At 40.4% G+C, this 24,523-nt stretch overlaps 1 protein-coding gene across 1 annotated transcript in view; it reads left to right on the top strand.

Moving 5' to 3' along the window:
• LOC138843429 (uncharacterized) overlaps positions 1–21,508 on the top strand; it is a 53,445-nt gene extending 31,937 nt beyond the window's left edge. Inside the window, 5 exon segments of the mRNA XM_089301819.1 lie at positions 9,834–9,960; positions 10,205–10,297; positions 13,710–17,562; positions 17,564–18,736; positions 18,738–21,508. Coding sequence (XP_089157945.1) covers positions 9,834–9,960; positions 10,205–10,297; positions 13,710–17,562; positions 17,564–18,736; positions 18,738–19,281 — 5,790 coding nt within the window. The 3' untranslated portion in view covers positions 19,282–21,508.
• The last annotated feature ends 3,015 nt before the right edge of the window (positions 21,509–24,523 follow it).

The following is a 24,523-nucleotide window of genomic DNA, read 5'->3' as shown; positions in this document are numbered from 1 at the left end:
TTTTCCATTGTTTGGAGTAGTTTGAGAAGAAATGGGATTAGTTTTTTTTTAAATGTCTGATAGAATTCAGCAGTGAATCCATCTGGTCCTGGGCTTTTCTTTGTTGGGAGGGCCTTTATTACTGTTTCAATTTCTGTTTCAGTTATGGGTCTATTTAGGTTTTCTATGTCTTCCTGGTTCTATTTACGTAGATTGCATGTGTCCAGGAATCTATCCATTTCTGATAGATTTTCCTGTTTGCTGGCATACAAGTCCTTGTAGTAATTTCTGATGATTCTTTCTATTTCTGTGGTGTCTGTTGTTACACTTCCTTATTCATCTCTGATTTTATTGATTTGGGTCGTTTCTTTTTTTCATTAGTTGGGCCAATGGGGTGTCAATTGTGTTTATTTTTTCAAAAAACCAGCTTCTTGCTTGGCTGATTTTTTGTAAGTTTTTTTTTTGGATTCAATCCTATTAATTTCTTCTCTGATTATAATTATTTCTCTTCTCCTACTAGATTTGGATCTGGTTTGCTGCAGTTTTTCTAGGTCATTGAGATGCACTGAATGCTCATTTATTTGGTATCTTTCCAATTTCTTGATATAGACCCCTATTGCTATAAACTTGCCCCTCAATACTGCTTTTGTCATATCCCATAAGTTTTGATATGTTGTGTTGTTATCCTCATTTACTTCCAGAAAGTTTTTGATTTCTCTTTTGATTTCTTGAATGACCCAGTGTTCATTCAGGGGCATGTTGTTCAGTCTACATGTGTTTGCATACTTTCTAGGGTCTCCTGAGTTGCTAATTTCCAGCTTCATTCTGCTGTGGTCTGAGAAGCTGCATGGTATGATTCTAATTCTTTTAAATTTGCTGAGACTTGCTTTATGGCCTAGTATGTGATCAATCCTAGAGAAGCTTCCATGCACTGCTGAGAAGAATGTAAAGTGTTTAGATGTAGGATTGAAAGTACTGTAGATATCTGTTAGATCCATTTGGGCAATAGTGTCAATTAAATCTGCTATTTCCTTGTTGATCTTCTGTCCGGATGATCTGTCTATTTCTGAGAGTGGAGTATTGAAGTCCCCTAGTACTATTGTATTGGAATCTAAGTCTCCCTTTAAGTCTCTAAACATATCTTTTAAATAGACCGGTGCCCTATAATTAGGTGAATATACATTTATAATAGTTACATCTTCCTGTTGAATTGTTCCCTTAATCATTATATAGTGCCCCTCTTTGTCTCTCTTAACAGTTTTTGTATTAAAGTTTATTTTGTCTGATAATATCTCTATATCTGCTTTTGTTGGTTTCTGTTGGCATGGAATACATTTTTCCAATCTTTTACTTTCAGTCTGTATGCATCTTTGTTGGAAAGATGTGTTTCTTGTAGGCAGCAAATAGATGGTTTTTTTTTTCCTTAACCCAATGAGCCAATCCGTGTCTTTTAACAGGAGATTTGAGTCCATTAACATTCAATGTGACTATTGATAAGTAGTGACTTTGCCCTGCCATTTTCCCAAAGATATTTCTAATATATGCTTTGAACTTCCTGTGATCTTTTACTGGGAGATTTTCTTCCTTTACCTTTTTTCATATTTATGGCTGTGTTTCTGTGTGTAACATATCTTTAAGCATCTTTTGCAGGGCTGGATGAGTGGTACAAATTCTTTCAATTTCTGTTTGTTATGAAAGGTATTTATTTCACCTTCATTCACAAAGGAGAGCTTTGCAGGAGATAATATTCTGGGCTGGCAGTTTTTCTCCCTTAGCACCTGGGCTATATCTTGCCATTCCCTCCTAACCTGTAGGGTTTCTCATGAGAAGTCAGCTGTGAGTCTAATTGGAGATCCTCTGAGAGTAATCTGACATTTCTCTCTTGCACATTTTAGAATCTTTTGTTTATGTTTCACTGTAGTGAGTTTGATTACAACGTGTCATGTCGAGAATCTCTTTTGGTCATGTTTATTAGGGCTTCTATGAGCTTCCTGTACTAGGATGTTTCTGTCCTTCTCCAAATTCAGGAAGTTTCCTGCTACTATCTCACTAAAATGGCCTTTCTCTCTCTCCATGCCTTCAGGAACTCCTAGAACCTGAATGTTGGTTTTTTTAATAGTATCCTGTAGATTCCCAACAATATTTTTTAGATTTCTAATTTCCTCTTCTTTTCTTTGGTTTGACTGTATGCTTTCCTGTGCTCTGTCTTCTAAGTCCAGTATTCTCTCTTCTGCTTTACTGATTCTGTTTTTAAGGCTCTCAAATGCATTTGTCATTTGATCTATTGAGCTCTTCCTTAATTTGGATTTCTCTTCACTATCACAATTTCATGTTCTACTAATTGCTTCATTTAATTTTGATTTTTCCTTAAGATTTCATTTTCATGAGAGCGATTTTCTACCCTGTCCAGTAAGGATTTCTGTAGTTCAAGAATTTGTTTTTGAAAACTTCTAAGTGTTCTTATCATATATTTTTGGAAATCCGGATCTTGCATTTCTTCTATCTCATCACCTTTGTAATCTTGGCTTGGGGTGTCTTGTTCATTTGGGGGCATCATAATGTCTTCCTTATTCTTGTTTACTCAGTTTCTGCATTTGTTGCTTGGCATTATGGAGATATTCTTTGGTTTTCTTCTTCTTCTTCTTTTTTTTTTTGCTGTTGTGGTTTTTCTTGTTATACTATGACTCGATTAAGCGTACTGTCTGCTTTTGATGGGTCCTTAGAGGCTTGTGATGGGTGTGGCCAGAGAACTCTGTTTGATTCTTCAGGGTTAAGGGTGACACACCAAGGTTAGGTTTATTAAATTTTTTTTTCCTCTCTGTTTTTTTTTTTTTTAATTATTAAGAAGGGAAGTAATTCCACACAGCTGAGTGGAATTGAAGGCAGTCAGTGTCTGAGCTCTGGCCCCTGTGGGTATAATATTCATCTGCTCTGTCTCAAGGACCACACAAAGGATCTGTGCAGTCCTCAATGTAAGCTCAGATTCCCCTGCAGTCTTCCACCAGGTTGCCAAGGTTACCAAGTTTGCAGCGTCTCCCAAGAGTACTCACATCTCAGGCACTCCATGAGTTCTCTCACACATCTTCAGGTTTTTTTTTTTTTTCACAGTCACAGTTCATAAGCTCCCACACATCACTAGGTCCTAACCTCCTTTTATTTCTCCCACCAGAGTCAGGTTTTTCTGCTTCGCTGAGGGCGGACACAGCCCTGAGGTGGCACAGCTTTTACATATGTCCAAAATGGTGCCTGCTCTTTGTCTTGCTCACCTTTGTAAGGTGAATGGAGAGAGAGAATCATGTCCATACTGGTCCCTTTTATTTTATTTTATTTTATTTATTTTATTTCTCTCTTTTAGTTAGCCTGGTGGACTTTCCCCCACAGTGCTTCAAGCCTCATTCCCACTAGGCTCTTCCTGCGACTTCCCTGCCAGTGTCTTGGGCTACTGAGGTTTTTTCTCACCTCCCTTTCCAGTGCTGGTATGTAGACTCGGCATCTGGGGTCCCAAGCCATGGGCACCCGTGCCCTCCACATACGTCCACCATGTCCCACTAGTTCTGGAAGAGTTTCTTCTGCAGTTTTTTTCCCCTAACTCTTCCCTGAAACTACAGTATCTCCACTTTTATTAAACTATCTTTTCCTGGACTGTCAGTGTGCTCCCTCCCTATTCCACCATCTTGGAGGACTCCTGCCCCCTCTATTCTAATAGTCCTTCCTGGTAGCTCAAGGAAGTTTCACCAGGATCTCTGTAAAAAAAAGATGAAAAAATTGTATTTCAGGAGAAAAGTGCTTTGTGTAGTGTCACATGATTTGTAAATACCCAGCACCTTAACTTCTGCCTAATGTTCTCTATCTTGCCACACTTAATTAAAAAACATTTATTTTTCAGATCCATTTCAGAAATTGTCACCAGTTCAAATAGTACTGTTTTAGAAAGCTTTCATGAGCATGTCTTCCCTTTTGCTACTAATGCTATGTTTGGAGTGTATGACTTCAAAAAGCATATCATGAGGCTGGTGCTGTGGCACAGTGGGTTAATGCCCTGGCCTGAAGTACCCACATCTCATATTGGCACAGGTTCACAACTCAGCTGCTCCACTTCTGATCCAGCTCTATGCTATGGCCTGGGAAAGCAATAGAAGATGGCTCAAGTCCTTGGGTCCCTGCACCCATGTGGGAGACCTGGAAGAAGCTCCTGGGTCCTGGCTTTGGTTGGTGCAACTCCAGCCATTTCAGCCATTTGCAGAGTGAGCCATCAGATGGAAGATCTCTCCCACTCGCTCGCTCTCTCTCTCTCTGCATAAATTTGACTTTCACATAAATAAATACATCTTTAAAAAAAACAAAAGCATATCATAAAAATTTTCCCCCTTTCAGTAATTTCTTCTTGAATAATATGCAGTATACATGCAGCTACAGAAAATTACTGTGAACCTTTATCCTGCCTTCTGAGATAGTAAGATGATATTAAATTAGATTTCATATGATAATAAGCTTCTTAAAATATAAACCAAAAGAACACAATGACCATATATAAGCCAAAATGTGAAGAACAACCTTATGGTCTCCAGATAATTTATTTTTATGAATCCCAGGACTTTTTTTTTTTTTTTTTTTTTTAGTATCAGCAGCTTTTCTAAGGTCTAATTGATAGGCAAAGATTGTGTTTATAGGAGCTTTTTTCTAAGTTTTTTTTAAAAAAATTATTTGAAAATATTGTATATAAAGGAGAGACCCAGAGAGATCTTCCTTCTGCTTGTTCACATCACAGATGGCTGCATTGAGCAGGGCCAGGAAAGAATGAGGCCAGGAACCAAGATCTTCATCTGGATCTCCCACATTGGTAGCATTTGCCCAAGTATTTGGATCATCTTCCATTGCTTTTCTCAGGCCATCAGCAGGAAGCTAGATCAAAAGCAGAACAGTCAGAACATGAACCAGTGCTCATATGGGGTGGTTGTATTGCAGACAGCAGGTTTACTTGCTATGTGACAATGCTGGCCCTGCTTTATGGGAACTTCCAAATGAAATTTTGAAGTTGTATGCATTGTAGTTTGCATGTAATTCAACTTTCTGCCATACTTACTGATATATATCAGCATTTGATGTAGGACAAATCAGAAAACACAATGGCTTAACAAATAGCCATTTGATTTGCAGTTCAGACTCTGTGTTATGGGCTGCACTCAGCTGGGCAGTTCCTATGATCAGTCCAGGAGCAGAAATGAGAGTTTAGCCATTTGGGGAACTGATTGAGGCTTCACTTAAGTGTCTGTGGTTTGTGGTGAATCTTAGCTACATATTATCTCTTTTTTTTCTTTTTTTGACAGGCAGAGCTAGTGCGAGAGAGAGAGACAGAGAGAAATGTCTTCCTTCCATTGGTTCACCCCCCAAATGGCTGCTATGGTCAGCATGCTGTGCTGATCCAAAGCTAGGAGACAGGCACTTCCTCCTGGTCTCCCATGTGGGTGCAGGGCCCAAGCACTTGGGCCATCCTCCACTGCCTTCCCAGGCCACAGCTGAGAGCTGGACTGGAATAGGAGCAACCGGGTCAGAACTGGCACCCCAACTGGGACTGTCACCTGGAATACCAGAGCCGCGGGTGGAGGATTAGCCTAGTGAGCCACGGTGGCAGCCTACATACGATCTCATCAACAGGCAGGCCCCAGGGTTTTTCAGAAGATAACTGTCAGAAAAAGAAAATCTTGGAAGGCAAATACTTTACAAATTGTCTATTTCTGGGGCTGGTTCTGTGACATAGCAGGTAAATCACCGCCTGAAGTGCCAGCATCTCATATGGGTGTCTGTTCATGACTCGGCTACTCCACTTCTGATCCAGCTCTTTGCTACATCCTGGGAAAACAGTAGAAGATGGATCAAGTCCTTTGGCCCCTGCTCCCTTGTGGGAGACCTGAAAGCAGCTCCTGGTTCATATCTTTGGATCTACACAGCTCCAGCCATTGCAGCCATCTGGGGAGTGAACCTGCAGTTCAAAGACCTCTCTCTCTCTCTCTCTCCTCTCTCTCTCTTCTCTGCCTCTCCTTCTCTCTTTGTGTAACTCTTTCATATAAATAAATATTTTAAGAAATTGTCTATTTCTATCACATTTCCTGGTATCTCATGAGGTAAATCAAGTGAAATGGTGAAATTCAGGGTCTTTTTAAAAAAAATTTATTCATTTATTCATTTATTTATTTGAAAGAGTTACACACAGAGAGAGGGAGAGGCAGAGAGAGAGGGAGAGCTCTTCCATCTGCTAGTTCACTCCCCAGTTGGCTGCAATGGCCAGAGTTGTGCCAATCCAAAGCAAGGAGCCAGGAGCTTCTTCTGGGTCTTCCACATGGGTACAGGGGCCCAAGGACTTGGGCCATCTTCTACTGCTTTCCCAGGTCATAGCCGAAAGCTGGATCAGAAGTGGGGCAGCTGGGAATCTAACCAGTGCCTATATGGGATGCCAGTCTGCAGGTGGCAGTTTTACCTGCTAGGCCACAGTGCCAGCCCCAATCCAGGGTTTTGTGAAGGGATGAACACAGGGAAAGGTGCTACTTGGAATCATTACTGGTAAAGTGCACTGCATTAAATATACATTATGTGTATTTGTTAACTTTCTTTGGTATAAACTTTAATAACAACATAATGTTTATCTCTGATAACCTTATTCATTTGAACACTCAACATTTCTTTTTACTTTTACATTTTTATTTTACAAAATTTGTAGATAATGCTTTCGTTAAACCAATGATAACTTCTGTTTATTCTCTGCCACTTAATATAGGTGGGTGCGTTTTCCTATGTATTTCTATTTTTACAGGTTTATTCCTCCACAATGAAGTAGCTGTTTTCTTGGTTAATGTATTTATTATTCTATATTCATTCTATTATATCCGTTTTTTCCCCACTGTTCAGTGCAGAAGGAAACCAGAGTGTTTTTTTTTTTTTAAGATTTCATTTATTTATTGAAAGAGTTGCAGAGAGAGAAAGTCTTCTATCTGCTGGCTCACCCTCCAAATTACTGCAAAGGCCAGAGATCAGCCAATCCAAAGCCAAGACCCAAGAGCTTCTGGGTCTCCCATGCCGGTGCAGTGGCCCCAGGACTTGGACCATGTTCCACTGCTTTCTCAGGACATAGCAGAAAGCTAGATTGTATGTTGAGCAGGCAGGACTTGAACCAGAACCCATATGGAATGCTGGCATTGCAGACAGCAGCTTTACCCATTATGCCGCAGCATTGGCCTCCAGAGTTTTCTTTGAACTCCTGCCATTCACCTTCTCTCCCAGGTATGATTCTGGGTCCTCCACATGTTTCTAAGAGGAAAGAAAATTAATATATCACCTGTAAGTGGTTTTTTCTTCTGTTTTTAATTATTGCCCAGCTTGTCAGTACTCATTTTAGGTGTTTAATGCTAGTTTATTTAATTTTTTTTAATTTTTTAAATTTATTTGAAAGTCAGAGTTACAGAGAGGTAGAGGGAGAGAGAGAGTCTTCCATCTGCTGGTTCACTCCTCAGTTTGCCACAATGGCCAGAGTTACACGGATCCAAAGCTAGAAGTGAAGAGCTTCTTCTGGGTCTCCCACATGGGTTCAGGGGCCCAAGGACTTAGGCCATCTTTTACTGAATTCCCAGGACCTTGGCAGAGACCTGGATTGGAAGTGAAGCCACTGGGACTTGAACTGGCACCAATATGGGATGCCAGCACTGAAGGCAGTGGCTTTACCTGCTAGCCACAGTGCCAGTCCCAGTATACTAGTTAATTAAAATGGAAAATATGGGGCCAGCTCTGTGGCTCAGTGGGTTAATGCCCTGGTCTAAAGCATCGACATCCCATATGGGCACCGGTTTGAGACCCGGCTGTTCCACTTCTGCTCCAGCTCTCTACTATGGCCTGGGAAAGCAGTGGAAGATGGCCCAGGTCCTTGGGCCCCTTGTGGGAGACCCAGAAGAAGCTCCTGGTTTCTGGCTTCAGATTGGTGCAGTTCCAGCCACTGCAGCCAACTGGGGACTGAACCAGCAGATGGAAGACCTCTCTCTCTCTGCCTCTCCTCTCTCTGTGTAACTCTGACTTTCAAATAAATAAATAAATCTTTAAAACATTTTAAAATAGAAAAATAAACATAAAATTTGTTCCCACAGAATATACAGAAATGAATTATGAATTTGGCATGATTATGAAACATTACTGTCATCTATAATAATGCAATTTGGTCTCTTTCTGTTGCTATAGCAAAATATATATTTGTTACATGAATTGAGTTGAAACTAAGCACAATATGCTACATTTTTGGGGTCATGTCTGAAACAGTCTACACACAGATGATGTACTGAACAGTGTTTTAGTGCTACCTATGAAGTAAACACTTAGCATTCTGTAAGAGGAAGAGTTACCTAGTGCTGGAACACAAATCAGTTAAGTTTGTTTTCAAATTGTTAGAGTGATGGAGTTCTTAATACCTTTGAGAAGCTGAATTGGATTCTGGAATAGGATAAGGAATGTGTGAAGAAAAGAATCTACTGGAGGCTCATTTATTTTTTAAGATTATTTATTTGAAAGGTGGACTTGCAGAGATTGGGAGAGACAGGGAGACAAAAGGACATATCTTCTATCTAGTGTTCATTCCCCAAATGCCCACAATGGCTGAGACTGGGCCAGGCCAAAGCCAGGAGCCTGGGACTCCATGGGTCTCCCACATTGGTGGAAGGGTCCAAATACTCAGGCCATTTTCACTGCTCTTTCAATCAGATTAGCAGGGAACTAGATTGGAAGTGGAGCAGCAAGGACTCAAGTCCTCTGTTTACATGGGATGCCAGCATTGATGGTGGAGGCTTAGCCTGCTGGATCACAATTCTGGTGACTATTGCAGATTCTGAAGCAAATCTCTAAGCATTTTTCTCAGTGAGTCACAAATGCAGATTGTACTGCAGACATTCCCAGGTTCTCTTTTTGGGCAAATAATTCCATTGCTTTCACTTTAATTATGTATAATGTTATTTCAAATGTTTATCATTTGAATGTTTTGGGCAAGTATTTCCATTGCTTTCACTTTAATTAGGTATAATGTTATTTCAATTGTTTATCAGTAGAATAATCATAGATAAGGGCAAAAGCTAATTTGTATTCTTTTTCTTACCTGTATTTTCTCTCTTACTTAAAAATATTTATTAGCTTGATAGAGAAAAAACTTGATGGACTGAGAGAGAGAGAGAGCTTTGTCACATTAATTCACTTCCTAGATAACCATACTAAACAGGTGGGACAGAACTGAAGCCAGGATTGAGGAATGGAATCTAGGCCTCCTTCATTGGTGACATCACCATTGCTTCCCCAGGTTTGCATTAACTGGGAGCTAGAAACTAGAGCTGGCAATGGAAATCATAGACACTCTGAGGTGGCATCATAAACAACACTACACTAAATGTCTGCCCTGTCATTTAATATATTTTTTCTCTGACATTTTGGAAATGATATGCATGGTGTTTTCCTGGAAATTGTTTTCTGTTAATTCCCATTGTAGTTTCACTGATGGTTTCTTGCCTTTTTTTCTCAATGCTTCTACATACTTCTCCTTTAACATTGCCCAGTCAAGAGTCAGTATTGCCCCTCTTCTAGCCTTCTGTGCAATTCCCCTTGAATGATGTGGCCTTTGTGATTTGAACCTCCTGTTTCCCTTCAGCTTGGACATTTCTCACAGCCTGTAGATCATGGGTTTGACTCTGTTGAATGCTCTGTGTGGCTTTCTAAACACTCAACAAGCCTAATGTGAAACCTTAGCCTTCCTTTTCTCCTTCATATCCATACACAGCTGTCAGTGTTTATTTTGTGACAGAGTTAACATGTTGACTGGAAGTGTATTATTATAGGTGATGACAGCATTTGAAGACCTGGCTGTGTACTTTACGTGGGAGGAATGGCAGAAAATGAACAATGCTCAGAAAATCCTGTACAGAGATGTGATGCTGGAGACCTACAGTAACCTGTTCTCCTTGGGTGAGTGACACCCATCACACGCCCAGTGATAACATTTTCTTGCTATTTGACAAATAAGGGAACACTTTATAATGTTTAATATTGGGCAGGATTAGAATGTGAGTCCAGGAATAATCTGAATATCTACCATCTAACAAAAGATTGAAGTTGGAACATTTGTTGCATAGCTCCTGAACCAAGCTGTAGTCCTTTAAATAACCCAAGATGGTGATTTCACAAAGTCTTACTTTGTTTCCATTAATAGGGCACTGCATTACCAAGCCGGACTTGATCTTCAAGTTGGAGCGAGGAGAAGAGCCATGGATGGTGGACGAATGCTTGAATCAGAGCCTTCCAGGTCAGTCTGCACATAACAGACAGGGAGGCCAAGGCAGAGTGTGCAGATGTTGACTGGTATTCTTTCCATGAATTTTTCTCAAGCCTTACTCCTGAAGACAGCTGGTTTTGTGTATCAGACAAAGGCATTTACAGATACCAGTATCTTTCTAACTTTTGTTCTTAGTGAAGATGTTCTTTGATTAAAAAAAAAATCCAGTCATTTTCTGATGTTACTAAGGCTTTTATCTAGGTTTGATACATTCCCCCAATTCTAACTTGTCCTTCTCTACACGTTCATACCTTTTCCTTTATGCACTTATTAGTTCCTTCAGTGCTTGTTAATTAGGCAACATACAGAAACTTATTTTTTTAAGATTAATTTTTCTTTTTTTTTTTTTTTTTTGACAGGCAGAGTGGACAGTGAGAGACAGAGAGGGAGAAAGGTCTTCCTTTTGCCATTGGTTCACCTTCCAATGGCCACCATGGCCAGTGTGCTGTGGCTGGCACACTGTGCTGATCCAAAGCCAGGAGCCAGGTGCTTCTCCTGGTCTCCCATGTGGGTTCAGAGCCCAAGGACCTGGGCCATCCTCCACTGTACTCCTGGGCCACAGCAGAGAGCTGGCCTGGAAGAGGGGTGACCGGGACAAAATCTGGCACCCCGACCAGGACTCGAACCTGGTGTGCCAGTGCTGTAGGCAGAGGATTGGCCTATTGAGCTGCCACACCAGCCTGTTTCTTTTTTTTTTAAAAAGATTTATTTATTTATTTGAAAGTCAGAGAGAGAGAAGAAGGAGAGGCTGAGAGAGAGGTCTTCCATCCACTGGTTCACTTCCCAACTGGCTGTCATGGCTGGAGCTGTACTGATCTGAAGCTAGGAGCCAGGAGCTTCTTCCAGGTCTCCCATATGGGTACAGGGGTCCAAGGACTTGGGCCATCTTCTACTGCTTTCCCAGGCCATAGCAGAGTGCTGGATCAGAAGTGGAGCAGCTAGGACTTAAACTGGTGCCCATAAGTGATGTTGGCACTGCAGGTGGTGGCTTTACCTGCTATGCCACAATGCCAGCCCCCAGAAACTTATTTCTAACTCATTGCTCAGATTGAATTCCTAGTCATGATTTTGCCCAGGCATCGAACTTGCTCAGGACTGAATCAATAAATGTGAACTCTCTCTTTCTTAGTCTCTTTCTTTTTTTTTCCTCTGTGCCTCTCAAACAAATAAGAAAATTATAGTCTGTTGGAAACATTTGAGGAGTGAGCCTACAGTTGGCAAACCTCTTTTTCAGTCTGTCTTTATCTCTCATTCTGTCTCTCTGACTCTCAAGTAAGTAAATAAGTAAATGCTAAAAGATGGTCATGTGGCTGGTGCTGTGGCACAGTGAATTAACACCCTAGCCTGAAGCACCAGCATCCCATATGGGCACCAGTTCAGGACCCAGTTGATCCACTTTCGATCTAGCTCTTGGCTATGGCCTGGGAAAGCAGTAGACGTCCTTGGACCCTTGCACCTGAGGGAGACCCAGAAGCAGCTCCTGGCTCCTGGCTTCAGATCAGCACAGTTCTGGCCGTTGTGGCCAATTGGGGAGTGAACCATTGGATCAAGACCTTACTCTCTCTTTGCCTGTCCTCTCTCTGTGTAACTCTGACTTTCAAATAAATAAATAAATCTTTAAAAATAAAAGATGGTCATGAGTAAGCCTCTGTGCAGTGACATCAGAAATTATGAAGCTAGGAATGACACTGTGGTGCAGCGGGTTAAAGCTCCAGCCTGCAACACTAGCATTGCATATGGGGGCCAGTTCCAGTCCCAGATAGTCCTCTTCTAACCCAGCTCTCTGCTAATGCACCTGAGAAAAGAGCAGAGGTTGGCCCAAGTCTTTGGCCTCCTGTACCCATGTGGGAGACAAGAAAGACACTCCTGGCTCCTAACTTCATTTTGGCCCAGCATTGGTTGTTGTGCCCATATGGGGACTGAACCAGCAGATGGAAGACTTCTCTCTATCTCTCTCTCTATAATTCTAGCTTTCAAATAAATAAAGTAAATCTTTGAAAAAAAGAAATCATAAACTAAGCATAAACTTATAAAACATGAAAATAAGTGATCCTAGACTCACCAAGAAAGTAATGAGATTTTGAGACCCAAGGTCAAGTAGCCTCGTGGGGTTATGTTGAGTGGCTCAGATTTCTTGAAGGGTGGAGTTTGAAGTATGATTTCTCTCTTATTTTTCAGTATCACTGAGAAATAAGCAAACAAAAAGATAAGAAAAGCATAGGAAATGAAGCTTTCAGTGAAAATAGGAGGCAACTGATCAAAAGCCTCCAGAAATTCAAATTATCACACAGGAATGCTTCTAGAAAGAATTTAGAGGAGGTAATCAGCACTGATGATTTCAGAATGAGTTAGAAAACACTTTTCAAAGAAGATGAGCACATCCCGGTTTGCAGAAACAAATTCTTCAAACTGATTGGGAGTGTTTAACTAAAGTGGTATATTGGGAATTTTCTGTTCCTGTTGTACTTCTGAGAAGCTGAAGGTGTTGGGTGTCCTTAGGAATTTGGGGAAGCTGTCATAGAGTAGAGACAAAGTAGTTTTTCATTTGAAAAATCCCACAAATGATGTTTACCTAGGAAGACTGAGCATGAGACACTCAGAGATTCAAATCCTACTCCTTAAATGTTGTCCTGCTTGAAGTACAGGCACATTTCACTCTTCTCCACCTGCAAGTAAATGATCAGTGAAACTTTTTCATGTTTATGGCTGAGATATCAGAGAAGCAAAAAGCATACAATTTTTATAAAAATAAACTGGAGAAAAAGCACAGGGAGAAAAATGGTTGCTAGGTAGTGGGTGAATATTTTTATTAAATATTTGTCCATTCTTTAAAATATTTTATAGTTATTTCATCTTTGTGAAAAGCAGAGTGATAGTGAGAGAAGAGAGAGAGAGAAAGAAGTCCTGTATTAGCTCACTTCCCAGATGCCTGCAACACTTAGGTCTAACTAGTCTGAAGCCAAAGCTCTAGAATTCCTCTAGTCTTCCCTGGTTTCTCACAGGTTCCCAGGCACATGAACCATTATTTGGTTCCTTCCAGTTTACATAGGCAGAGAGCTGTACTAAAAGCAGAGTAGCCAGGGCTCAAACTGACACTGTTTTGAGATGCAGGCATCCCACACACCATAGCACAAATGTCATTCTACCATCCTTGACAATTTCCCATAGTAAAAAGGATCATGTTTGAACATTGGGAAACCTCATGGTATATTAATGTATTAAGGAGAAAAACCATATAATGGTCACAAATAAGTACCTCATACTGATTTTGTGAAAATCTTATGCCACTTGGATAACAAGTACCTTCATTCCCTTTACATGAGTATGCCAGGAGAAACAGTTACATGTGATTCAGTGACATGATTGCTTTTTCTCATTTCAGTGGTCATGAAAAGGGATGACCTGATTAGGATCAACCAGGAAAGTCAGGACAAAAATCTGAATCAGGATTTTATGAAAAATAACAAGACATCAGCACTCAAGAGAATAGAATTAAGAAAAACACTTAGTTTAAATTCAATCCATGTTCCAACACTGATTATTAAAAAGGGAATCTATTCAGGACTGAAGCCTGAGGAATGCAATAAATGTCACACTGTGTATCCCCCCAGTGGGCCTGATCAACTACAGGCTGGAGAGAAATTTGATAACACTAAGATACCTGGAAAATCTCTCCAGTTCTGTGAGCCTCTTAGTCAGCATGACAAGATTCACATCATGAAGCAGCCATTTGGACCCACTGGACAAGCAACAGTCTTCACAAGAAAGATGTTCTGTAAATCTGAGAGGGTTCATATGGCAGAAAACTGTAATAAATCAACTGTCACTTTTGGAAAAGCAACGCAAATAGAAAAAGCTATCCATGACAATTCTAGCCTCAATATGCATCAACAAACTCACACAAGAAAGAAATTTTATAAGTACATTATGTATGTTGAACCTGTCATTCACCAGTCACATCTTGCAATAAATCAGAGACTAAATACAAGGGAAAAACTTTACACGTATAAACCTTGTGGAAAATCACTCAGTTTTAATTCACCTTCTGAATGTAATGACTGTGGAAAAGCCTTTGGACAAAAGTCAGTCCTCAGGAAACAACACAAAATTCACACAGGGGAGAAACCTCATGAATGTAGTGACTGTGGAAAAGCCTTTACACAAAAGTCATACCTCATAAACCATCAGCAAATTCACACCGGAGAGAAACCTCATAAATGCCTTCAATGTGGAAAAGGCTTTCTGTGGAAGTCACACCTCACCATACACCAGAGAATTCACACAGGGGAGAAACCTCATAAATGCGATGACTGTGGAAAAGCCTTTGGACAAAAGTCACACCTCATCGTACACCAGAGAATTCACACAGGGGTAAAACCTCATAAATGTAATGACTGTGGAATAGCCTTTGGAGGAAAGTCAGAACTCATCATACACCAGCGAATTCACACAGGGGAGAAACCTCATAAATGTAATGACTGTGGAAAAGCCTTTGGACGAAAGTCAGAACTCATCATACACCAGAGAATTCACACAGGGGAGAAACCTCATAAATGTAATGACTGTGGAAAAGCCTTCAGACAAAAGTCAGAACTCATCAGACACCAGCGAATTCACACAGGTGAGAAACCTCATAAATGTAATGACTGTGGAAAAGCCTTTACACAAAAGTCAAACCTCCTCTTACATCAGCGAATTCACACAGGGGAGAAACCTCATAAATGCAATGACTGTGGAAAAGCCTTTAGACGAACGTCAGACCTCATCATACACCAGCGAATTCACACAGGGGAGAAACCTCATAAATGTAATGACTGTGGAAAAGCCTTTGGACAAAAGTCAGGCCTCTGGAAACATCAGCGAATTCACACAGGGGAGAAACCTCATAAATGTAATGACTGTGGAAAAGTCTTTGGACGAAAGTCAAACCTCATCATACACCATCTAATTCACACAGGGGAGAAACCTCATGAATGTAGTGACTGTGGAAAAGCCTTTACACAAAAGTCATACCTCATAAACCATCAGCAAATTCACACCGGAGAGAAACCTCATAAATGCCTTCAATGTGGAAAAGGCTTTCTGTGGAAGTCACACCTCACCATACACCAGCGAATTCACACAGGGGAGAAACCTCATAAATGCGATGACTGTGGAAAAGCCTTTGGACAAAAGTCACACCTCATCGTACACCAGAGAATTCACACAGGGGTAAAACCTCATAAATGTAATGACTGTGGAATAGGCTTTGGAGGAAAGTCAGAACTCATCATACACCAGAGAATTCACACAGGGGAGAAACCTCATAAATGTAATGACTGTGGAAAAGCCTTTACAAAAAAGTCAAACCTCCTCTTACATCAGCGAATTCACACAGGGGAGAAACCTCATAAATGCAATGACTGTGGAAAAGCCTTTAGACGAACGTCAGACCTCCTCTTACATCAGCGAATTCACATAGGGGAGAAACCTCATAAATGTAATGACTGTGGAAAAGCCTTTGGACAAAAGTCAGGCCTCTGGAAACATCAGCGAATTCACACAGGGGAGAAACCTCATAAATGCAATGACTGTGGAAAAGCCTTTGGACAAAAGTCAGAACTCATCAGACACCAGAGAATTCACACAGGGGAGAAACCTCATAAATGTAATGACTGTGGAAAAGTCTTTGGACAAAAGTCAAACCTCATCATACACCATCTAATTCACACAGGGGAGAAACCTCATGAATGTAGTGACTGTGGAAAAGCCTTTACACAAAAGTCATACCTCATAAACCATCAGCAAATTCACACCGGAGAGAAACCTCATAAATGCCTTCAATGTGGAAAAGGCTTTCTGTGGAAGTCACACCTCACCATACACCAGAGAATTCACACAGGGGAGAAACCTCATAAATGCGATGACTGTGGAAAAGCCTTTGGACAAAAGTCACACCTCATCGTACACCAGAGAATTCACACAGGGGTAAAACCTCATAAATGTAATGACTGTGGAATAGGCTTTGGAGGAAAGTCAGAACTCATCATACACCAGAGAATTCACACAGGGGAGAAACCTCATAAATGTAATGACTGTGGAAAAGCCTTTGGACAAAAGTCAGAACTCATCATACACCAGCGAATTCACACAGGGGAGAAACCTCATAAATGTAATGACTGTGGAAAAGCCTTTGGACGAAAGTCAAACCTCATCGTACACCAGCAAATTCACACAGGGGAGAAACTTCATAAATGTAATGACTGTGGAAAAGCCTTCGGACAAAAGTCAGAACTCATCAGACACCAGCGAATTCACACAGGGGAGAAACCTCATAAATGTAATGACTGTGGAAAAGCCTTTACACAAAAGTCAAACCTCCTCTTACATCAGCGAATTCACACAGGGGAGAAACCTCATAAATGCAATGACTGTGGAAAAGCCTTTAGACGAACGTCAGACCTCATCATACACCAGCGAATTCACACAGGGGAGAAACCTCATAAATGTAATGACTGTGGAAAAGCCTTTGGACAAAAGTCAGGCCTCTGGAAACATCAGCGAATTCACACAGGGGAGAAACCTCATAAATGCAATGACTGTGGAAAAGCCTTTGGACAAAAGTCAGAACTCATCAGACACCAGAGAATTCACACAGGGGAGAAACCTCATAAATGTAATGACTGTGGAAAAGTCTTTGGACAAAAGTCAAACCTCATCATACACCATCTAATTCACACAGGGGAGAAACCTCATTAATGTAATGACTGTGGAAAAGCCTTTAGACGAAAGTCGGACCTCATCATACACCAGCGAATTCACACAGGGGACAAACCTCATATATGTAATGACTGTGGAAAAGCCTTTGGACAAAAGTCAGAACTCATCACACACCAGCGAATTCACACAGGGGAGAAACCTCATAAATGTAATGACTGTGGAAAAGCCTTTACACAAAAGTCACACTTCATCATACACCAGCGAATTCACACAGGGGAAAAAACTCATAAATGTAATGACTATGTAAAAGTCTTTACACAAAAGCCATACCTCATAAACCATCAGCAAATTCACACCGGAGAGAAACCTCATAAATGCCTCCAATGTGGAAAAGGCTTTCTGTGGAAGTCAGACCTCATAGTACACCAGAGAATTCACACAGGAGAGAAACCTCATTAGTGCAATGACTGTGGAAAAGCCTTTGGACGAAAGTCACACCTCATCATACACCAGAGAATTCACACAGGGGAGAAACCTCAAATGTAATGACTGTGGAAAAGCCTTTGGACAAAAGTCAGACCTCATCATACACCAGCGAATTCACACAGGGGAGAAACCTCATAAATGTAATGACTGTGGAAAAGCCTTTGGACAAAAGTCACACCTCATCGTACACCAGCAAATTCACACAGGGGAGAAACCTCATAAATGTAATGACTGTGGAAAAGCCTTTGGACGAAAGTCTGACCTCATCATACACCAGCAAATTCACACAGGGGAGAAACCTCATAAATGTAATGACTGTGGAAAAGCCTTTACACAAAAGTCAAACCTCCTCTTACATCAGCGAATTCACACAGGGGAGAAACCTCATAAATGCAATGACTGTGGAAAAGCCTTTAGACGAACGTCAGACCTCATCATACACCAGCGAATTCACACAGGGGAGAAACCTCATAAATGTAATGACTGTGGAAAAGCCTTTGGACAAAAGTCAGGCCTCTGGAAACATCAGCGAATTCACACAGGGGAGAAACCTCATAAATGCAATGACTGTGGAAAAGCCTTTGGACAAAAGTCAGAACTCATCAGACACCAGAGAATTCACACAGGGGAGAAACCTCATAAATGTAATGACTGTGGAAAAGTCTTTGGACAAAAGTCAAACCTCATCATACACCATCTAATTCACACAGGGGAGAAACCTCATTAATGTAATGACTGTGGAAAAGCCTTTAGACGAAAGTCGGACCTCATCATACACCAGCGAATTCACACAGGGGACAAACCTCATATATGTAATGACTGTGGAAAAGCCTTTGGACAAAAGTCAGAACTCATCACACACCAGCGAATTCACACAGGGGAGAAACCTCATAAATGTAATGACTGTGGAAAAGCCTTTACACAAAAGTCACACTTCATCATACACCAGCGAATTCACACAGGGGAAAAAACTCATAAATGTAATGACTATGTAAAAGTCTTTACACAAAAGCCATACCTCATAAACCATCAGCAAATTCACACCAGAGAGAAACCTCATAAATGCCTCCAATGTGGAAAAGGCTTTCTGTGGAAGTCAGACCTCATAGTACACCAGAGAATTCACACAGGAGAGAAACCTCATTAATGCAATGACTGTGGAAAAGCCTTTGGACGAAAGTCACACCTCATCATACACCAGAGAATTCACACAGGGGAGAAACCTCAAATGTAATGACTGTGGAAAAGCCTTTGGACAAAAGTCAGACCTCATCATACACCAGCGAATTCACACAGGGGAGAAACCTCATAAATGTAATGACTGTGGAAAAGCCTTTGGACAAAAGTCACACCTCATCGTACACCAGCAAATTCACACAGGGGAGAAACCTCATAAATGTAATGACTGTGGAAAAGCCTTTGGACGAAAGTCTGACCTCATCATACACCAGCAAATTCACACAGGGGAGAAACCTCATAAATGTAATGACTGTGGAAAAGCCTTTACACAAAAGTCAAACCTCCTCTTACATCAGCGAATTCACACAGGGGAGAAACCTCATAAACGTAATGTCTCTGGAAAAGCCTTTAGACGAACGTCAGACCTCATTATACACCAGAAAATTCACGCAGGGGAGAAACCTCATAAATGTAGTGACTGTGGAAAAGCCTTTGGACTAAAGGCAAACTTCATCATACACCATCACATTCACACAGGGGAGAAACCTCATGAATGTAATGACTGTGGAAAAGGCTTTGGACTCAAGTGATAGCTCATATTACATTAGAGAATTCACAAAGGGCAGAAACCTCATTAATGTAATGACTGTGGAAAAGCCTTTGGACAAAAGTTAAACCTCATAATGCACCAGAGAATGCACACAGTATTGAATCTTCATGAGTGTAATGACTGTGGAAAAACTTAAGTTCCAACTCCAAATGCATCAGAGGATTCACACAGGGAAATAACCTTATAAATGTAATGACTGCAGAAAAGCCTTTTTTTCTATAAGTTATACTCATATCAAAACCATTCACACAGGGCAGAAACCTTGTGAATCTAGTAAGTGTGGAAAAGCTTTTATAAATCATATGTTATAAATCATAGTTCATGTCACACCAGAGAATTCACACTTGGGAGAAACTTTATGAATGCAATGACTGTAGAAAAGCCCTTGGCAGTAAGTCACATCTCAGAATGCATCAGAAAATTCACATGAAGAGAAGCCTTTTGGACATAATGACTTGGAAAGCTTTTTCCCATAATTCAGCCCTCATTGCACATCATCTAATTCATATGGGGGAAAACACTTTGGATATAATGCATATGGAAAAGCCTTTATCCATAAGTAACACCTCATAAAACATTAGAATTCACATGGGGGAGAAACCTTATGAATGGAATGATTGTTGGAAAACTCTGCCAAAATCATACAATATAACATCAGAGAATTTATTACATGGTGTAAATCTTGTAATAAATGTGGGAAAGCCTTTTGTCAGAAGGAATACCTCATAACATGTAGATCAAACAAGGGAGAGAACTTAAGAATATAATGAATGTGAAGGACTTTTTCCAAAATCAACATAACCATGTGACGGAGCCTTTTGCTGGAAATTACATCCCATACAATAGGCATTCCCATAAGGAAGAAAGGTTGGGACCAGCGCTGTGGCACAGTAGGTTAAAGCCCTGGCCTGAAATGCCAGCATACCATGTGGGCACTGGTTCTAGTCCCAGTTGCTCCTCTTCTGATCCAGCTCTCTGCTATGGCCTGGGAAAGCAGTAGAAGATGGCCTTGCACCCACATGGGAGACCCAGAAGAAGCTCCTGACTCCTGGCTTTGGATCCCTGCAGCTCCAGCCATTGCATCCAATTGGGGAGTGAACTAGTGAATGGAAGACCTCTTTCTGCTTCTCTGTCTCTAACTCTTTCAAATAAATAAAGTAAATTGTTAAAAAATGAAGAAGTTCAGAAATATTATTAGTGTGACAAAAAGCCATTTGTCAGAAATGGCATTATACATCAGAAAATTCACACAAGGGGTTTCTTAGGAGTGTAATGAATGTGGAAGTATATTTTCATAGAATTCTGGCTTGCATAAATATGCAACTCAAAAAAGGTGATATCCTTCAAGTGCAATAGACCTCAAAAAACCATAGCCAGAAATTAAACATCAGGCCGGAGCCGTGGAGCAATAGGTTAACCCTCCACCTGCTATGCTGGCATCCCATATGGGTGCCAGTTCTAGTCCCAGCTGCCCCTCTTCAATCCAGCTCTCTACTGTGGCCTGGGAAAGCAGTAGAAGACAGCCCAAGTGCTTGGGCCTCTGCACCCACGTGGAAGACCAGGAAGAAGCACCTGGCTCCTGGCTTCAGATCAGTGCAGCTCTGGCCATTGTGGCCATTTGAGGAGTGAACCAACAGAAGGAAGACCTTTATCTCTGTCTCTCTCACTGTCTATAAGTCTACCTGTTAAATAAATAAAAATTTTAAAAAGAAAAACAAGAAATTATACATCAACTAACACCAGAGAATTCATACAGTAAAATGTCAATTTAATGAATGTGAAAAAATTTTTCTGCCATTAATCAATTCACATGAAGAGACTCCAAAATGAGAAAACATACATACATATAAAAGTCATGTACCATACGTCACCTCTCAATGGTTACCTGACAACTCACAGAAAGAAAAAATCCTATGACTGTATTGTAATGGGAAATACCTTTATTATTAGGCAAACTTCCACAGAACATAGCAAGATTACAGAGAGAAGTCCCTGAAATATAATTTGTCTGGAAGAATTCTTTGGTGGAATCACACCTTAGTGAGTATTGGGCAGTTTTCATGATGAATTGTGACAGAGAGTGGTAACTGTTTTTCAGAAATTTTTCTCTCATACAACCTGAACTTTTGGTTTCTCTTTATTGTGAGTGGGATCAAGTATACAAACTGAACTGTGCTCTCTTGTGTAAATTTTGTTAATAAATATTTAAAAGTTGAGTAACAGTTACTTCAACAGTTATTTGGAATACCATCTTCATGAATTACTGTTATTTGTTTTATAGCTGCTTTTTTGGCCACCCAGGATTCTTTCCCCACATTATTGTAGTGCAAGCCAGTGATGTGACCATAGGCATATCAAGTGACACATGTTCCAGCCATAATAGTGTACCCTGGCTCTGGATAATAAGTGTTGTGTGCAACACAAGGGAATGAGTGTGTGGTGACATATATACCCATGAGAAATTTCAACTTATCTGTGTGCACATCTGGATTAGACTCCACTACCCAAGGTCTATTTGAATATGCAAGTAGATGTTGCCACACACATTACCCTCAATCTTTAAAGGGACAACCTCAAACCCTATAAGTTGCCACACTCATCTGAATTTTCCTGTATTACTGAGTGCATAATGCCTTTTTCATTCATGATGCCACTTTTCCATGCTTTTTCATTCTATTCCTAATTGCCTTGAGACAAGAACATGGAATGAAGTCTATCCATGTGGTACCCATTGCAATAGAGAAGCAGGAGCATAAATGTAGTATTTTTTTAAAAAGATTCATTTATTTGAAAGTCAGAGTTATAGAGAAACAGCAGAAGCAGAGAGAGAGAATTTTCCATCCAATGGTTCACCCCTAATTGGCCACAATGGCCAGAACTGTGCTGATCCAAAACCAGGAGCTTCCTCCAGGTCTCCCATGTAGGTGCAGGGACCCAAGCACTTGGGCCTTCTACTATTTCCCAGGCCATAGCAGATAGCTAGATTGGAAGTGGAGCAGCTGGGTCTTGAACCAGCACCCATATGGGATGCCAGCACTTCAGGTCAGGGCATTAACCTGCTGTGACACAGTGCTGGCCCCTGTAGTACACTTTTGTATTAATTTAATTTATAATTTTTATAGCCTTTTTTTGTTGCATTATTCCCTGCTCCTGCAGGTGACCCTCATTTTTATTGAAAATGTGTGTTTTTATTCCTTCTGATTTACAAAGTCCTTTCTGGATTAATATAAATCTGATTTACATTCAGGTAGTTCCTCAGGATACCCACAGGAGGAACACTTTTCCTAGGTTGCTTGGCTATCCCATGATAACGGGGCTACAAATGCTATGATGCATCTAGCTGCAGTAGCTCTTTTATTTCCCATCTAGATATTAGCTGTGCAACTAATCCATTCCAGCTCCATTACTACCCATAAGAAATAGCTCTTCATCCCTGTTTAAGTCCCCACAGCTTCTTACAAGTGTTCATCAAATTAAATCTTATTATAAACAGATTTAATAGAAAATGAATGATGTAGCTGCTGGTAGTTTCAGTGAGGTTGAATGATTTGCTGGACTGCTGTTTTGTCTGGGTTATCTGTCATATTACTTAGAACTAATTTTTCACAATATTACTTGCCTGAGCACTTTTTCCTATGCTCCCAGATAAACAGGTGTTTGAAGACTAGATTTAATGTTAATTCTCGCTAAGGACAGAGGTCCCACATTGAGAGCACAGATCCTTATGTGGTCCTTGGGACATAGTGAATAGTATACCCACTTGATTTAGTACTCAGGCACTGGTCTCCATTGAAGAGAAGAACTGAGCTGAACAGAATATAACTCCCTTCTGATTAAAAAAAGAGATTTACTATGCCAAACCTGGGTGTGTCACCTTAGGCATACCCTTTACCCTTGAAAACTGAACAGAGCTCTCTGGCCACACCCACTACAAGCCTCTAGAGATTCAGTGAAAGCAGAAAGTCCATTTATCTACAGTTATAATACAATGATAAAAACTGCCAGGAAAAAAAAAAAAAAGACGAGTATTTCCACAAATGCCAAATGCAAGAATCCAAGAAGCAAGAATAAGGAAAACATCATCATGCTCCCAAAAGAACATGACATTTCAATACAAGGTCATGAAGATGATGAGAGAAGAAATGCAAGAAATAGAACTCAAAAATTTGGTCATAACATTACATAGAAGTAATCAAAGGAAATGCACAAACTACTGAAATCCATGAAGGACATGAAAGAAGATCTCTCCCACGAAGTAGAAATTATCAGGAGGAATCAAGATGAAATGAAGAACTCAACAGAACATGAAACTGAGATATTGAAAAGAAATCAAAATGAAATGAAGATTTCAATACAACAAGTAAAAAATGCAGTGGAGAGCCTTAAAAATAGAATCAGTGAGGCAGAAGAGAGAATACCAGACTTAGTAGACAGAGTACAGGAAAGTATGCAGTCAAACCAAACACAAGAACAGGAGATTAGAAATCTAAAAAAGACTGTTGGGAATCTACAGGATACTATAAAAAAAATAAGACCAACATTCTGGTTCTAGAAGTTGCTGCAGGCATGGTGAGAGAGAAAGGATTAGAAGGCATTTTTAGTGAAATATTACCAGAAAACTTTCTGGGTTTGGAAAAAGAAAGAGACATCCAAGTACAGGAAGCACACAGAACTTTGAATAGACATGATCAGAAAACATCCTTGCCATGACACATTGTAATCAAACCGCCACAGTGAAACAAAAAGAAGATTCTAAAATGCATAAGAGAGAAACATCAGATTACTCTCAGAGGATCTCCAATTAGACTCACAGCAGACTTCTCATCAGAAACCCTGCAGGCTAAGAGAAAATGGCAAAATCTAGCCCAAGTTCTAAGAGAATAAAGCTGTCATCCCAGATTATTATACCCTGCAAAGCTCTCATTTGTGAATGAAGGTGAAATAAAGACCTTTCATAACAAACAGAAATTGAAAGAATTTGCCACCACTTGTCCAGACCAGCAAGATTTCTTCTTTTTATTCCACTGTGGCGGATTTTATTTTTGTACTATGACTCTGTAGATAAGTGGACTTTCTGCTTTCACTGAATCTCTGGAGGCTTGTAGTGGGTGTGGCCAGAAAACTCTGTTCAGTCTCTGGTGCTAAGGGTGTGCCTCAGGTGACACACCCAAGTTTGGCATGTTAAGTCTTATTTCTCCTTTTTTTAATCACAAGGGAAGTAT

The sequence above is a fragment of the Oryctolagus cuniculus genome, chromosome 8 (assembly GCF_051225735.1).
Source record: "Oryctolagus cuniculus isolate XC-2025 breed Fujian yellow rabbit chromosome 8, ASM5122573v1, whole genome shotgun sequence".
NCBI classification, from domain to species: domain Eukaryota; kingdom Metazoa; phylum Chordata; class Mammalia; order Lagomorpha; family Leporidae; genus Oryctolagus; species Oryctolagus cuniculus.
The sequence above is the reverse complement of the archived record's forward strand: the minus strand, read 5'-3'. Positions and strand labels throughout refer to the sequence as shown.